Source organism: Oncorhynchus clarkii, chromosome 12, assembly GCF_045791955.1.
Source record: "Oncorhynchus clarkii lewisi isolate Uvic-CL-2024 chromosome 12, UVic_Ocla_1.0, whole genome shotgun sequence".
NCBI classification, from domain to species: Eukaryota; Metazoa; Chordata; class Actinopteri; order Salmoniformes; family Salmonidae; genus Oncorhynchus; species Oncorhynchus clarkii.
The window spans coordinates 19,881,966-19,899,094 of record NC_092158.1 but is presented as its reverse complement, the minus strand read 5'-3'; the positions used below and the strand labels follow the sequence as shown (position 1 = coordinate 19,899,094).

General features: G+C 42.1%; 1 protein-coding gene across 2 annotated transcripts in view; it reads left to right on the top strand.

Moving 5' to 3' along the window:
• LOC139422853 (ankycorbin-like) overlaps positions 1-17,129 on the top strand; it is an 82,900-nt gene that overhangs the window by 52,462 nt on the left and 13,309 nt on the right. For both annotated transcript variants that reach the window (XM_071174270.1, XM_071174269.1), the window contains 3 exons: positions 5,048-5,112; positions 7,648-7,705; positions 8,681-8,751. In XM_071174270.1, the coding sequence (XP_071030371.1) occupies positions 5,048-5,112; positions 7,648-7,705; positions 8,681-8,751 (194 nt within the window). The remainder of the gene's footprint in view (positions 1-5,047; positions 5,113-7,647; positions 7,706-8,680; positions 8,752-17,129) is intronic.

Genomic DNA, 17,129 nt, shown 5'->3' with positions numbered 1-17,129 from the left:
GTGGTTACAGATATGCCTGCGAGTGGTTACAGATATGACTGTGGGTGGTTACAGATATGACTGCGAGTGGTTACAGATATGACTGCTGGTGGTTACAGATATGACTGATGGTGGTTAAATCAAATCAAATCACATTTTATTTGTCACATACACATGGTTAGCAGATGTTAATGCGAGTGTAGCGAAATGCTTGTGCTTCTAGTTCCGACAATGCAGTAATAACAAGTAATCTAACTAACAATTCCAAAACTACTGTCTTGTACACAGTGTAAGGGGATAAAGAATATGTACATAAGGATATATGAATTACAGATCGGACTGATGGTGGTTACAGATCTGACTGCTAGTGGTTACATATTTAACTGCTATTGGTTACAGATATGACTGCTGGTGGTTACATATTTAACTGCTATTGGTTACAGATATTACTGCTAGTGGTTACAGATATGACTGCTAGTGGTTACAGATATGACTGCGGGTGGTTACAGATATGACTGCTGGTGGTTACATATTTAACTGCTAGTGGTTACAGATATGACTGTTGGTGGTTTCAGACATGACTGCTAGTGGTTTCAGACATGACTGCTAGTGGTTTCAGACATGACTGCTAGTGGTTTCAGACATGACTGCTAGTAGTTTCAGACATGACTGCTAGTGGTTACAGATATGACTGCGGGTGGTTACAGATATGACTGCTAGTGGTTACAGATATGAATGCGGGTGGTTACAGATATGACTGCTAGTGGTTACAGATATGACTGCGGGTGGTTACAGATATGACTGCGAGTGGTTACAGATATGACTGTGGGTGGTTACAGATATGACTGCGGGTGGTTACAGATATGACTGCGAGTGGTTACAGATATGACTGCTGGTGGTTACAGATATGACTGATGGTGGTTACAGATCTGACTAATGGTGGTTACAGATCTGACTGCTAGTGGTTACATATTTAACTGCTATTGGTTACAGATATGACTGCTAGTGGTTACAGATATGACTGCTAGTGGTTACAGATATGACTGCTGGTGGTTACATATTTAACTGCTAGTGGTTACAGATATGACTGCTGGTGGTTACATATTTGACTGCTAGTGGTTACATATTTGACTGCTAGTGGTTACATATTTGACTGCTGGTGGTTACAGATATGACTGCTGGTGGTTACAGATATGACTGCTATTGGTTACAGATCTGACTGCTAGTGGTTACAGATCTGACTGCTAGTGGTTACACATATGACTGTGGTTACAGACATGACTGCGGGTGGTTACAGACAAGACTGCTAGTGGTTACAGATATGACTGCTAGTGGTTACAGATATGACTGCTAGTGGTTACAGATATGACTGCGGGTGGTTACAGATATGACTGCGAGTGGTTACAGATATGACTGTGGGTGGTTACAGATATGACTGCGAGTGGTTACAGATATGACTGCTGGTGGTTACAGATATGACTGCTGGTGGTTACAGATATGACTGATGGTGGTTAAATCAAATCAAATCAAATCACATTTTATTTGTCACATACACATGGTTAGCAGATGTTAATGCGAGTGTAGCGAAATGCTTGTGCTTCTAGTTCCGACAATGCAGTAATAACAAGTAATCTAACTAACAATTCCAAAACTACTGTCTTGTACACAGTGTAAGGGGATAAAGAATATGTACATAAGGATATATGAATTACAGATCGGACTGATGGTGGTTACAGATCTGACTGCTAGTGGTTACATATTTAACTGCTATTGGTTACAGATATGACTGCTGGTGGTTACATATTTAACTGCTATTGGTTACAGATATGACTGCTAGTGGTTACAGATATGACTGCTAGTGGTTACAGATATGACTGCTGGTGGTTACATATTTAACTGCTAGTGGTTACAGATATGACTACTGGTGGTTACATATTTGACTGCTGGTGGTTACAGATATGACTGCTATTGGTTACAGATATGACTTCTAGTGGTTACAGATATGACTGCTAGTGGTTACAGATATGACTGCTGGTGGTTACATATTTAACTGCTAGTGGTTACAGATATGACTGCTGGTGGTTACATATTTGACTGCTGGTGGTTACAGATATGACTGCTATTGGTTACAGATATGACTTCTAGTGGTTACAGATCTGACTGCTAGTGGTTACAGATGACTGCTAGTGGTTACACATATGTCTGCTAGTGGTTACAGACATGACTGCTAGTGGTTATAGACATGACTGCTAGTGGTTATAGACATGACTGCTAGTAGTTAGAGGCTAGTGGTTATAGATATGACTGCTAGTGGTTACAGATATGGTTACATATGACTGATATGGTTACATATTTAATTGCTAGTGGTTACAGATATGACTGCTAGTGGATACAGATATGGTTACATATGACTGATATGGTTACATATTTAACTGCTAGTGGTTACAGACATGACTGATAGTGGTTGCAGATACAGTGCCTTGTGAAAGTATTCGGGCCCCTTGAACTTTGCAACCTTTTGCCACATTTCAGGCTTCAAACATAAAGATATAAAACTGTATTTTTTTGTGAAGAATCAACAACAAGTGGGACACAATCATGAAGTGGAACGACATTTATTGGACATTTCAAACTTTTTTAACAAATCAAAAACTGAAAAATTGGGCGTGCAAAATTATTCAGCCCCCTTAAGTTAATACTTTGTAGCGCCACCTTTTGCTGCGATTACAGCTGTAAGTCACTTGGGGTATGTCTCTATCAGTTTTGCACATCGAGAGACTGACATTTTTTCCCATTCCTCCTTGCAAAACAGCTCGAGCTCAGTGAGGTTGGATGGAGAGCATTTGTGAACAGCAGTTTTCAGTTCTTTCCACAGATTCTCGATTGGATTCAGGTCTGGACTTTGACTTGGCCATTCTAACACCTGGATATGTTTATTTTTGAACCATTCCATTGTAGATTTTGCTTTATGTTTTGGATCATTGTCTTGTTGGAAGACAAATCTCCGTCCCAGTCTCAGGTCTTTTGCAGACTGCATCAGGTTTTCTTCCAGAATGGTCCTGTATTTGGCTCCATCCATCTTCCCATCAATTTTAACCATCTTCCCTGTCCCTGCTGACGAAAAGCAGGCCCAAACCATGATGCTGCCACCACCATGTTTGACAGTGGGGATGGTGTGTTCAGGGTGATGAGCTGTGTTGCTTTTACGCCAAACATAACGTTTTGCATTGTTGCCAAAAAGTTCAATTTTGGTTTCATCTGACCAGAGCACCTTCTTCCACATGTTTGGTGTGTCTCCCAGGTGGCTTGTGGCAAACTTTAAACAACACTTTATTATGGATATCTTTAAGAAATGGCTTTCTTCTTGCCACTCTTCCATAAAGGCCAGATTTGTGCAATATAGGACTGATTGTTGTCCTATGGACAGAGTCTCCCACCTCAGCTGTAGATCTCTGCAGTTCATCCAGAGTGATCATGGGCCTCTTGGCTGCATCTCTGATCAGTCTTCTCCTTGTATGAGCTGAAAGTTTAGAGGGACGGCCAGGTCTTGGTAGATTTGCAGTGGTCTGATACTCCTTCCATTTCAATATTATCGCTTGCACAGTGCTCCTTGGGATGTTTAAAGCTTGGGAAATCTTTTTGTATCCAAATCCGGCTTTAAACTTCTTCACAACAGTATCTCGGACCTGCCTGGTGTGTTCCTTGTTCTTCATGATGCTCTCTGCGCTTTTAACGGACCTCTGAGACTATCACAGTGCAGGTGCATTTATACGGAGACTTGATTACACACAGGTGGATTGTATTTATCATCATTAGTCATTTAGGTCAACATTGGATCATTCAGAGATCCTCACTGAACTTCTGGAGAGCGTTTGCTGCACTGAAAGTAAAGGGGCTGAATAATTTTGCACGCCCAATTTTTCAGTTTTTGATTTGTTAAAAAAGTTTGAAATATCCAATAAATGTCGTTCCACTTCATGATTGTGTCCCACTTGTTGTTGATTCTTCACACAAAAATACAGTTTTATATCTTTATGTTTGAAGCCTGAAATGTGGCAAAAGGTCGCAAAGTTCAAGGGGGCCGAATACTTTCGCAAGGCACTGTATTTATTTTATTTCATTTGACCTTTATTTAACTAGGCAAGTCAGTTAAAAACAAATGATTCTTTAACTGCTATTGGTTACAGATATGACTGCTAGTGATTATAGATATGACTGCTAGTGGTTACAGATATGACTGCTAGTGGTTACAGATATGACTGCTAGTGGTTACAGATATGACTGCGGGTGGTTACAGATATGACTGCTAGTGGTTACCGATCTGACTGCTAGTGGTTACACATACCACTGCTAGTGGTTACACATATGACTGCTAGTGGTTACACATACGACTGCTAGTGGTTACACATACGACTGCTAGTGGTTACACATACGACTGCTAGTGGCTACACATACGACTGCTAGTGGCAACACATACGACTGCTGGTGGTTACACATACGACTGCTGGTGGTTACAGACACGACTGCTGGTGGTTACAGACACGACAGCTGGTGGTTACAGACACGACTGCTGGTGGTTACAGACACGACTGCTAGTGGTTACAGATCTGACTGCTAGTGGTTACATATTTAACTGCTATTGGTTACATATTTAACTGCTATTGGTTACAGATATGACTGCTTTTGGTTACATATTTAACTGCTATTGGTTACAGATATGACTGCTGGTGGTTACATATTTAACTGCTATTGGTTACAGACACGACTGCTAGTGGTTACAGACACGACTGCTGGTGGTTACAGCCACGACTGATGGTGGTTACAGACACGACTGATGGTGGTTACAGACACGGCTGCTAGTGGTTACAGATCTGACTGCTAGTGGTTACATATTTAACTGCTATTGGTTACAGATCTGACTGCTAGTGGTTACAGATGACTGCTAGTGGTTACACATATGACTGCTAGTGGTTGCAGATATGTCTGCTAGTGGTTACAGACATTGATTTGTACTTGGGAGTTGAATGCAACGAAAATATGTCTTACCTGGATGTCTTTTTCTCCTCAGGTTTTAGTGCTTTACACCTCGCTGCCAAAAACAACCATCAGGAGTGTGCCAAAAAGCTTATACAGGTAAGATGGAGCTACTGAATGAATGAAACTGCAAACATAAATGGTGACCGATAACTCACTCACTCACTGACTGTATCGGATGAAGCCATTAATTTGTTCTTGGGTAGTTCATTATCACCCTTATTGATGGGTGATTTCTATGCCGGAGAGCTAAAACAGTTGTGCTTGTTGTTGAATCACAATTTAAAAATGCACTCTGACCAATGTGAAGATGAGTTCACTGACTGACTGTAACACAACTTGTGATGGGAGGCATGTGATATCTGTCTGTGTTCTGCTTGGTGATCCTCCTGTCTGTCCTAATGTATTTGCTGATCTAACACGTGAACCCCTCTCTATCTTCCACACAACCCTGATATGACCTCAGTTTAGCCATACATAAAATAACGCTATAAAAGGCTTCTGCAGGAGCAATATTTATAGCTTGTGGAAAACAGTACAGTACAGTACAGTGGACAGCTGGTTCAAGTCCTATTGTAGTTCAGGTATTTTTGTGTAGTTCAGATATTAAGAACACATTATCTGTGCATGAACTGTTGTTAGTTAGTATTATTCAGCATGTTATAACTGTGGTACAGTGAGGGTAAAAAGTATTTGATCCCCTGCTGATTTTGTACGTTTACCCACTGACAAAGAAATGATATGTCTATAATTTTAATGGTAGGTTTATTTGAACAGTGAAAGACAGAATAACAACAAAAAAATCCAGAAAAATGCATGCCAAAAATGTTATTAATTGATTTGCATTTTAATGAAGGAAATAAGTATTTGACCCCTCTGCAAAACATGACTTAGTACTTGGTGGCAAACCCCTTGTTGGCAATCAGAGGTCAGACGTTTCTTGTAGTTGGCCACCAGGTTTGCACACATCTCAGGAGGGATTTTGTCCCACTCCTCTTTGCAGATCTTCTCCAAGTCATTAAGGTTTCGAGGCTGACGTTTGGCAACTCAAACCTTCAGCTCCCTCCACAGATTATCTATGGGATTAAGGTCTAGAGACTGGCTAGGCCACTCCAGGACCTTAATATGCTTCTTCTTGAGCCACTCCTTTGTTACCTTGGCTGTGTGTTTTGGTTCATTGTCATGCTGGAATAACCATCCACGACCCATTTTCAATGCCCTGGCTGAGGGAAGGAGGTTCTCACCCAAGATTTGACGGTACATGGCCCCGTCCATCGTCCCTTTGATGCGGTGAAGTTGTCCTGTCCCCTTAGCAGAAAAACACCCCCAAAGCATGTTTCCACCTCCATGTTTGATGGTGGGGATGGTGTTCTTGGGGTCATAGGTAGCATTCCTCCTCCTCCAAACACAGCGAGTTGAGTTGATGCCAAAGAGTTCCATTTTGGTCTCATCTGACCACAACACTTTCACCCAGTTGTCCTCTGAATCATTCAGATGTTCATTGGCAAACTTCAGACGGGCATGTATATGTACTTTCTTGAGCAGGGGGACCTTGCGGATGTTGCAGTATTTCAGTCCTTCACGGCGTAGTGTGTTACCAATTGTTTTCTTGGTGACTATGGTCCCAGCTGCCTTGAGATCATTGACAAGATCCTCCCGTGTAGTTCTGGGCTGATTCCTCACTGTTCTCATGATCATTGCAACTCCACAAGGTGAGATCTTGCATGGAGCCCCAGGCCGAGGGAGATTGACAGTTCTTTTGTGTTTCTTCCATTTGCGAATAATCGCATCAACTGTTGTCACCTTCTCACCAAGCTGCGATGGTCTTGTAGCCCATTCCAGCCTTGTGTAGGTCTACAATCTTGTCCCTGACATCCTTGGAGAGCTCTTTGGTCTTGGCCATGGTGGAGAGTTTGGAATCTGATTGATTGATTAAATGCTTCTGTGGACAGGTGTCTTTTATACAGGTAACAAACTGAGATTAGGAGCACTCCCTTTAAGAGTGTGCTCCTAATCTCAGCTTGTTACCTGTATAAAAGACACCTGGGAGCCAGAAATATTTCTGATTGAGTCAAATACTTATTTCCCTCATTAAAATGCAAATCAATTTATAATATTTTTGACATGCGTTTTTCTGGATTTTTTTTGTTGTTATTCTGTCTCTCACTGTTCAAATAAACCTACCATTAAAATTATAGACTGATCATTTCTTTGTCAGTGGGCAAACGTACAAAATCAGCAGGGGATAAAATACTTTTTTTCCCTCACTGTACATGAAATTCAAAGCTTTGGTGTAGCAATTATGTACTAAAGCTATTTTTGTGATTGATATTGATTGATCAGTTGGGAAGCTGAAGTCAGATGTAATACATATCCTTCCCTCTCTGGTCATACCTGTCAAATGAATGGCCAGCTAAGCCATTGCCCATACAGATCGACTTGACACACTGTCGGAAATCTGATGCAAGGGCACTATCATTAACTCCAATTAAAATGCATCTCAAAAACATCTGACATACTCTTAGCAAACACAGTTCATTAAGGCTCAGTCACATTTTTCAGATCAAACATCACAGTGATAAAGAAATAATATGGTCATATAGATGTTGACCTAAACCTGTGTTTTCCCACCAGAGTAAATGTGTGTTGGATACTCTGGACTTCTCAGGGAAGACAGCCCTTCACCACGCAGGTAAGACTTGGTTAGAAATAACTTAATGAGTGTTATGCCTATGATTAAGGGCTCTATAATGCCTACATAAAGGTATGAAAAGTTATGGCTGGGAAATTGTAATTTAGCCATTAATTAAAGCTTCAACCTGAAATTAGATTAATTTGTATTTCTTAAATTGACATCCATCAAACTAGGAGGATAATACGTCTCAATGATTCTTCTTCTTAGGCGCAAAGCTGCAGATAGCGTATCTACTAAGCACCTGATCCCCATTCCCCTCTTTCTGTCGTGGTCCTCCAGCTGCAACTATGACAGTACCAATCTATCTCACCATCCATCCATTGCACCCTGCTGTACCTCAGCTAAAAGGCCTGCTGATGATTATCGAAGATTAGCTGCAGCTCTAACACCAGACTACCCATTATGTGTCTCCGTACAGTAGATGGCAGGAATGTTTCTAAGCCTTGAGTGAACCATACATGTACTGTACTCTTGAATGGCTCAGAGAAGAACATCTTTCGCGGTACACTCACTGTGACACTAGTCAATGAATAGGCCACTTAGTTAGACAGATATTAGATACAGGAGTGCTGTTCCAGTTGTTAGTGTTTGTGAAATTGGAGGCATACTGGAGAGTTTCCTACCATTTTAGAGAGCTTTCAGCCGGCAGGGGATGCTTTTATCTTTGGATGAAAGACCTGGATCAAAGAGAACTGTATAAAGGACCATATCAATTACACAGGAGACTCTCTATTGCCAGGTTCTGCCTAATTATCTCCAGGGTCCCAACTTCCAGCTATGAACAACTGTAGGATAATTCCACCATGTTGGACACAGTGGAGTTCTATTCAGGCAATGAACGGCTAGATAAGTAGTCATGCCTGGCTCCTGTGGGAGATCAAAAACATGTTGTTTTGTATTAGTGCCATATATAACTCCATGGTAGACAAGGCATTTTAGGTGTTCAAATTATTATTTTATTTTCTCCCTCAGCTGCCAGTGGAAACATTGTGATTGTCCAAACCTTATGTGAGCGCAAGTGTCCAGTGAACGTCAGAGACATGGTATGTATGCCATTCAATCAGATACAGTCCAGTTCCCTCATTCAGTTCAAGTTATTGTTTGTATAGGGCTTCTTTGAATGTCTTCAACTCAAACTAAAGAAATAGGGAAAATACTTCCACATAAATACAGCATGCAGTAGTCCTATTGTTCTGGTTCTGCTGTGCCTTAAACATGACAAACAAACTAACATCCTCTGACTGACTGACTGTGTGGGGGTGTGCATGTGAGTGTGTTTCTTTGGTTGATGTCATGTTATTGTGGTGTTAACTGTGTGTGATGTGGGTTTGCTGTGTGTGAGAGGCATGCATTGCGTATTTGTGTTGTGGTAGCTGGGCTGCGTCCCCGACTAAAACAAATTGTGGTTGACCGAGAGTCATCCTGTCTCTCGACCAATCGATTGGTTGAAATGTTTAAACTTATGTGTCCATATATAGACACACACCCTATGTGTTTGAATAAAATTGCCTACATAAGCTTGTATGATGCTTTAAGCACACTGTTTGATTAAATAATTAAGACACACAAATGACTCAAGAAAGAGCCCAATGGTCACACTGTTTAAAAAAATTACAGTGAATTACTGTGTGACTGGCACATATTGTCTCACTCTCCTCCCTACTGCAGCGAGAAGGCACCACAGCACAGCAAGTGTATTGCGCTGTCCATGCTAAAGCTGCAACATAATTTCAGCCATTTAGTTTCTTATTTGTTTCTGACTGAAAAGTTCTGTTTCCGAAATCCCTAATTTTTTTAGGAAAAACATTCCCTATTCCCTCAACCCTTGCTCTCTTTACGTGAAACATGTTAACCATCGCATGCATGTGACCAATAGGGCCTGACATCAGTAAATGGATTATTACAAACTCTCAAAAACAGTAACACGTGACAGCAAAATGGATGCGGAGCATGTGAAAAAGAAACTTGAAATTGGCAAATGTTTACTGGTTGCTCAGGGAAAGTGGAAGTCAGATCTGTGGAAGAAATTTGACTTAGTTGTGGAAACTACTGTAAATCAAGAAAAAGGGAGGGTATAGGAGCAAGCCTAGCATGAGTATTATGAGTATTATATTAAACTCTGTTGGAGAGCCTTTTGCATGTACTCCTCCATGGCCTCTGTCTCAGCCACCGAGATAGGGTAGACGTGGCTGCACAGCGTCGACGAGCCTTTTAGAAAGTCGATGGCACAGTCCCAGGGGTGATGAGGAGGGAGACAGGTGGCTTGAGTCTTGGAGAAAACCTCCTGAAGATCCTGGTAAACCTCTGGGATGTCGGGCTGGAGGGCAACCACAGGATTCTCAACCGCAGAACAAGGGAAAACAGGTCTTCTGGCATCCGGGTGACCAGTTGGTTATTTCCGTCCTCAACCAGGAGATGGTGGGATCATGACGAAGGAGCCACGGGAGGCCGAGCAGGACTTTGTGCATTGGTGCGGTGATGATGAGGAAGGGAAGGCTCTCCTGGTGCATGGATCCCATGGTGAAGGTGAGTGGTGCTGTGATGTGGGTGATGATGCCGGATCCCACTGGTTGATTATCCAGAGCAAGGACCGGAAGAGGAGAGGAGAGTGGGTATGAGGAGAGTTTCATGAAGGAGACGTGGGCCTGGTCGATGAAGTTCCCTGCTGCACCGGAATCCACTAGAGCGGTAGACACAACACATGTGGGACACCCAACCAGTGAAATGGGAACCAGTGAAATGGGAACCAGGAGCGGTCTTTCGGAAAATGATGATCGCGGAGTACTTATGCCTTTCCTGGGAGTCTGATGATCAGATGACCGCCCCTCTGCTCTTATGGATCCCGGGCTGGGACGCACCAAACATCGCTGGAGTTGGTGCCCCTCCTTATCACTATATGTGCAGAGCCCCAGCTGTCTCCCATTTGACGCAGCTCTGCTGCAGGGAGGTGTGTGGACCCTATCTTCATGGATTCAGGCTCTCTCTCTGGATGGCCAAAGGAGGGAGGTGAGTGGTGAGGTGGGCACTGTCGCTCCCGAAGTAGGTTATCTAGACGGATGGCTGCATCCAAGGATGTCCTCCCGACACGCCAACTCCATCTGGACCTCTTTGCGCAGTCCTGTCCGGAATAGATTTTACAATCTCGGTTGACCAACAGCCTATCGACCAAACAATCAACCAGCCGACTAAATGGAGTCAGCCCTAGTAGCAGCGAACTTGTGGTCTCCATTGGGGCGAAGTTACATGTCTGTGGTTTCTTTCAGCTCTGTGTTGTTTTTCCTCCTCCTCTTTGGGATGTGTAAGGCCACATCCCTGCTGTTCAAGATGTCTCCCTCCCTCTCGCCAGCTTCACTGACCAACTCTCTCAGCACACATTCATTGACATCTAAAAATGCCCATGTTTTTTTCCCAATTACATTAATTGCAGCACAGGGGTCATATAAAGAGCTGTGAGGACTTTTATGTTTTTATTTTTTACAGTTATTCTGATCCAGTAATCTACAATGGAGATACATGTTTAAGAATGTATGACTTGGTATTATGAACTGGGTGGTTTGAGCCCTGAATGCTGATTGGCTGACAGCCAGGGTATATTCAGACCGTATACCACAGGTACGACAAAATATTTATTTGAACTTAACTGCTCTAATTAAGTTGGTAACCAGTTTATAATAGCAATTACGCACCTCGGGGGTGTGTGATATATGGCCAATATCTTCTTACAGCTACCCCCCTACTATTTTCAATTTCCGCCTGAAGACATACCCAAATCTAACTGCCTGTAGCTCAGGCCCATAACCAAGGATATGCATATTCTTGGTTTCATTTGAAAGAACAAACTCTGAAGTTTGTGTAAATGTGAATTGAATGTAGGAGAATATAACACAATAGATCTGGTTTAGATAATACAATGAAAAAAACATACGTTTATTATTTTAATTGTTGTATCATCTTTAAAATGAACACGACAAAACAAACATTCAGATAGGATGATGGGGACAATTTCAGTGAAAATCATAAGAGGGCAACAGTACCTGTGCAAAGTTTCAGAATGATAACTTCCAAAATGAGTGTGCTACATGACATTTATCATGAAGTCACCCAGGTGTCCCACACAAGTAGCCCAAATGTACCCAAGTGGCCAAATTGGTGAAGTTATACATTTTGAATGGAATAACTATATACAAAATACCAAAATGGTATTCTAACACCCCCCCCCCCCCATTTTTTTTTTTTTTTAGAAAAAACATGAAGAAAAAAAAATATATACATTTACAAAATAGCACTTTCAATATTTGGAAAGACCCTCAGTCCTCAACACAATATTGTGCTGCTGATGCCAGGTTCCATAGCAGTCTCTTTCTGCTGTAAAGCAGAGGGTCACCAAGCATGTGGTGCAGGTGATGCAGAAATACATTTGGGCAGATGAACACCACTTGTGGCAGGAGCAGAAGGGACAGCGGTAGAGGGGCCAGAACATGGTGCTGTGGTGCTGTAGCCAGCAAGCTCCTTGATGAGCAGCTCTCTGAAGGCTAGCTGTGAGATGGGGGGCTTTCCACAGCTCTTAGCCATTTCCTTGTGTAGGATGAATGCATTCACCACAGCAATGTCGATGAAATGATAGAAGGTCTTGTACCATTTCATCGTCTTATGGAGAACATTGTAATAGCCTATCAGCGCATCTGACAGGTCCACGCCTCCCATGCTCTTGTTGTAGTCCTTTATTGCAGTTGGAATGGGGACATTTTTTGCGGTCCATGCCCCAGTAGCGCTGAGACAACAGGTGTCCGGCTGGATGAACCAGCTTCAGTGGGTGATGGACACCTTGTCACTGGGGGCTCCCATTCGGAGTCAGTGTCACTGTGAAAGAAAATGTTCAGTTAGAATAGTTTCACATATGAGCCCTGTATCAACAGGTATAATAAACAGATATATATAGAGTACAGGGAACATACGGTTGAATATATTATTATAGACCTGCTAGATCTACTGTCTCATTTATATTATGACAGACCAGCTAGATCTACTGTCTATTTTATATTATGACAGACCAGCTAGATCTACTGTCTTTATTATATTACAACAGACCAGCTATATCTACTGTCTCCATTTCACTTTGGCCATTGTTGTGGGCCTGCCCTCCCCCAAACAGCCTCAAATAGGCTATTTCATGTGGGGGTGGGGTGGGGTGGAGCGGCAGACACACGCATCTCGGCCATGCTCCCTCTAATCCACTATGTGTATATATACACACACAAACATAGGCTATGGGTCATACACATACATACAAACATACCCCCACCCACAATGTATAGCCAACGTGTACTTTACACATTTCATTAAATTTTTATATATTGCGACTAAAATTTTTAAAAATCACAAATAATATTTTATATTATTAATTTCAAACAACGGCATTAGCATGAGAAGAACTTACCAGTCCAAAACGATGTCCTCTCCGTTCAAAAAATATTCCTCCATTTGGGAATCAAAGCTATGCTAGCTAAATGAATCGCCCTCCAACAATCTGTCTCACTTTCCCGATCAATTTCTTCTAAAATTGTGTGTACATCTGTATATCTAGACTTAGATTTAGCTTTCCCTGACTTAGTCGCCATACTGATTGATATATAAACAGCTGAAGATGCGCTTTATCAAAATAGTGCTGTGCGTAACATGCGTGGCTTCTTCCAGTATGAATCTTCAATGGCGAATGACCCTCTTTACGCCGGAGTTTACTACATGGGTTGGTCTTCCAACATATAACCATTACATATTGCTGTTTACCTCAGCTTATTGGCTATCGACCAAGCTAGATTTCAAGACGATCAGTGGTCATTGGGTTAAAATACAGTCAATCAACGAAACAGTGGTCATATCATTGGTGCACAATGATGGCATTACTTGTTGTCTGCAAATCGGTTTCTTTCAGTCAATACGTCCCGCGAAATGACGCATCATGTTTGGTTGTGTTACAAACATCCAGTTGATTGCAATGAAACCAAACATGACTGGATAAAGTCACGTTTAGTGTGTGTATTTACAGCGACTGTGTCGTCGAAAATGGAATGAGACGGAATTCACGACACAAGCGGTTCACAAAATATTTCGTGTTAGGCTATAAAAATGTAATTTATCAAACAAAAGAACATTCATTGTGTAACAATGAGCATTGGGATTGCAAACAGAGGAAGATCGTCAAAGGTAAAAAAATATTTTATTGCAATTTGTGATTTTGTTGCGCCTGTGCTGGTTGAAATAGTTTTTTTATGGGGCTCTGTCCTCAGATAATCGCATCGTATTCTTTCGCAGTAAATCCTTTTTTAAATCTGACAATGCAGTTGGATTAGCAAGATTCTAGGCTTTCGAAACATGTGAGACACTTGTATTTTCATGAATGTTTAATATGACTATTTATGTAGCGATCACCGTATGTTGTCGAATTTAATCCCGCTAACGGGTTTGGTGCGCAGAGAGGATATTCCATGGCTAAGGGCTGTGTCCAGGCACTCCGCGTTGCGTCATGCATAAGAACAGCCTTAGCCTTGTTATAGTGGCCATATACCACACCCCCTCGGGCCTTATTGCTTAAATAACCAATACAGCACATTCAGAACTTCTGATTCAACTCTGCCATAGAGAATCATACTCTTCCTTTAGTGAGGGTTCGTGTTACATACAATCCTCAATACTTGATTGTTTTAAACGTTTCTCAAATCCTGCATTACCAAGTTTATAACACCTGAGAGAAAATTATACACACAACAAGATGGGATTTAGAAAACTATTTTGTTAACAAAGGAATCCATTTGGCGCAATCAAAGATTCTCCAAGGAACTAACTGGGCTCTGGAGGGTCCTGAAAGGGAGTCACACACCAGTCAGAGCATTTAAGTCCATTGTTTTCATGCCCCACTCAAAGCCGGACACGTCTTCATTACTGTGAGCTTGTTATCATGTCTGAATCCTCTAGATGGTAAACACACAAGATGACTGTGTTGTGTCTCTGTCAGAGAGCTATTGCTGCAATCAAAATTGTCTCTCTCAGAAACAATCAAGTGTAATGGTGTAGTGCTCCACAGTGTGATCTATCCATCAGATATAAATGGGCTTTGATGCCATCTGAACAGAGATACTTTAGCTGTGTGGGCAGAGCCTGCTGTTCAGACAGAGAAACAGTCGGGGCGGGAGATAGGGAGCAGTAGGTATCCTTGTTGAGAGGTTTTGTAACTTTACAGAGTATGACCACACTAGAAGGTGATGGAGACGGTCGTCAGCAAGGTTAGGTCAAAGAATGTAATTTGGCTGCATTTCACATTCAGTGGGATGAGCTGTAGCTTATGTACTGTGGACATGCACACACACACACACACACATACATTTGTTTTACTATCCTTGTGGGGACCAAACAATTTATTCCCATTCAAAATCCTACTTTCCCTAAACCCTAACCATAATGGGTTACTTCGGGATTTTGACAATTAAGCAATTATCTACTTCCCCATAGTCTGATTAACTATTGGATACCATTTGTAAGTCTCTGCGTCGAGTATGAAGGAAGTTAGAGGTAGTTTTGAGGGCCAAAGCAAACTAGCGTTAGCTCAATGACTGGCAGTTTTTGGTATCTACTAGCATGCTAGCAGTTCCAGTCTTCGTGCTAATGCTAGTTAGAAACTTCCTTCAAACTGCACGCAGAGACATACAAATGGTATCCACTGGGTAAGTAGACAACGGGCTTAATTGACTAATTATCCCTTTAACCCGAACATTAACCCCTAAACCTAATCATAGTTCTAACCCTAATTATAACCCAAACCCTAAACTCTGAGCCTAAAATAGCTTTTTTCCGTGTGGGGACCAGCAAAATGTCCCCACAAAATGTCCTTGTCACACATAGAGTTCTTAAAGATTCACGGTCATGGAGGAGTGGATGTTTATAGTGTGGTTGTCTGTAAGCCATGTTCATGTCAACGTACCGATACAACACACAGAGACAGAAGTATCTCAGTATTATACAGGATGGTGATGAGGTGTAGTCACTCATGCCTTGCCTTTCACTTGCAAGTGGGACACATACATACATACAGTGTCTTCGGAAAGTATTCAGACCCCTTGACTTTTTCCACATTTTGTTACGTTACAGCCTTATTCTAAAATTGATTCACACACAATACCCCATAACAAACACAGGTTTTTAGAAATGTTTGATCATTTATTAAAATAGAAAAACGGAAATATACATTTACATAAATATTCAGACCCTTTACTCAGCACTTTGTTGAAGCACCTTTGGTAGCGATTACAGCCATGAGTCTTCTTCAGTATGACGCTACAAGCTTAGCACACCTGTATTTGCGGAGTTTCTCCCATTCTTCTCTGCAGGTCCTCTCAAGCTCTGTCAGGTTGGATGGGGAGTGTTGCTGCACATCTATTTTCAGGTCTCTTCAGAGATGTTCAATCTAGTCCATGTCCAGGCTCTGGCTGGGCCACTCACAGACACTCAGAGACTTGTCCCGAAGCCACCCCTGTGTTGTCTTGGCTGTGTGCTAAGGGTCGTTGTCCTGTTGATAAGTGAACCTTCTCCACAGTCTGAGGTCCTGAGTGCTCTGGAGAAGGTTTTCATCAAGGATCTCTCTGTACTGTGCTCCATTCATCTTTCACCCATCCTGACTAGTCTCCCAGTCCCTGCCGCTGAAAAACACCCTCACAGCATGATGCTGCCACCAACATTCTTCACCGTAGGGATGGTGCCTGGTTTCCTCCAGATCTGGTGCTTGGCTTCAGTCTTTTTTTCATCAGACCAGAGAATCTTGTTTCTCATGGTCTGAGTGTCTTTAGGTGCCTTTTGGCAAACTCCAAGCGGGCTGTCACATGCCTTTTATTGAGGAGTTGCTTCCGTCTGACCACTCTACCACAAAGGCCTGATCGGTGGAGTGCTGCAGAAATGGTTGTCCTTCTGGAAGGTTTTCCCATCTCCACAGAGGAAGATGGGAAACCATCGGGTGACCATCGGGTTCTTGCTCACCTCCCTTACCAAAGCCTTTCTCTCCCAACTGCTCAGTTTGGCCGGGCGGCCAGCTCTAGGAAGAGTATTGGTGGTTCCAAACTTCTTCCATTTAAGAATGATGAGGCCACTGTATTCTTGGGGACCTTCAATGCTGCAGAAATGTTTTGGTACCCTTCCCCAGATCTGTGCCTCGAAACAGTTTTTGCTTTGTCATTATGGGGGGCTATTGTGTGTAAATTGCTGAGGATTATATATATATTTGAATCCATTTTAGAAAAAGGCTGTAACATAACATAATGTGGAAAAAGTAAATGGGTCTGAATACTTTCCAAAGGCACTGTAATTAATGTAACATTGTGGCTTTGCTAGGACCCTGTACCCACTCCTTCATGATTAACCCTCTCTATCTCTCTGT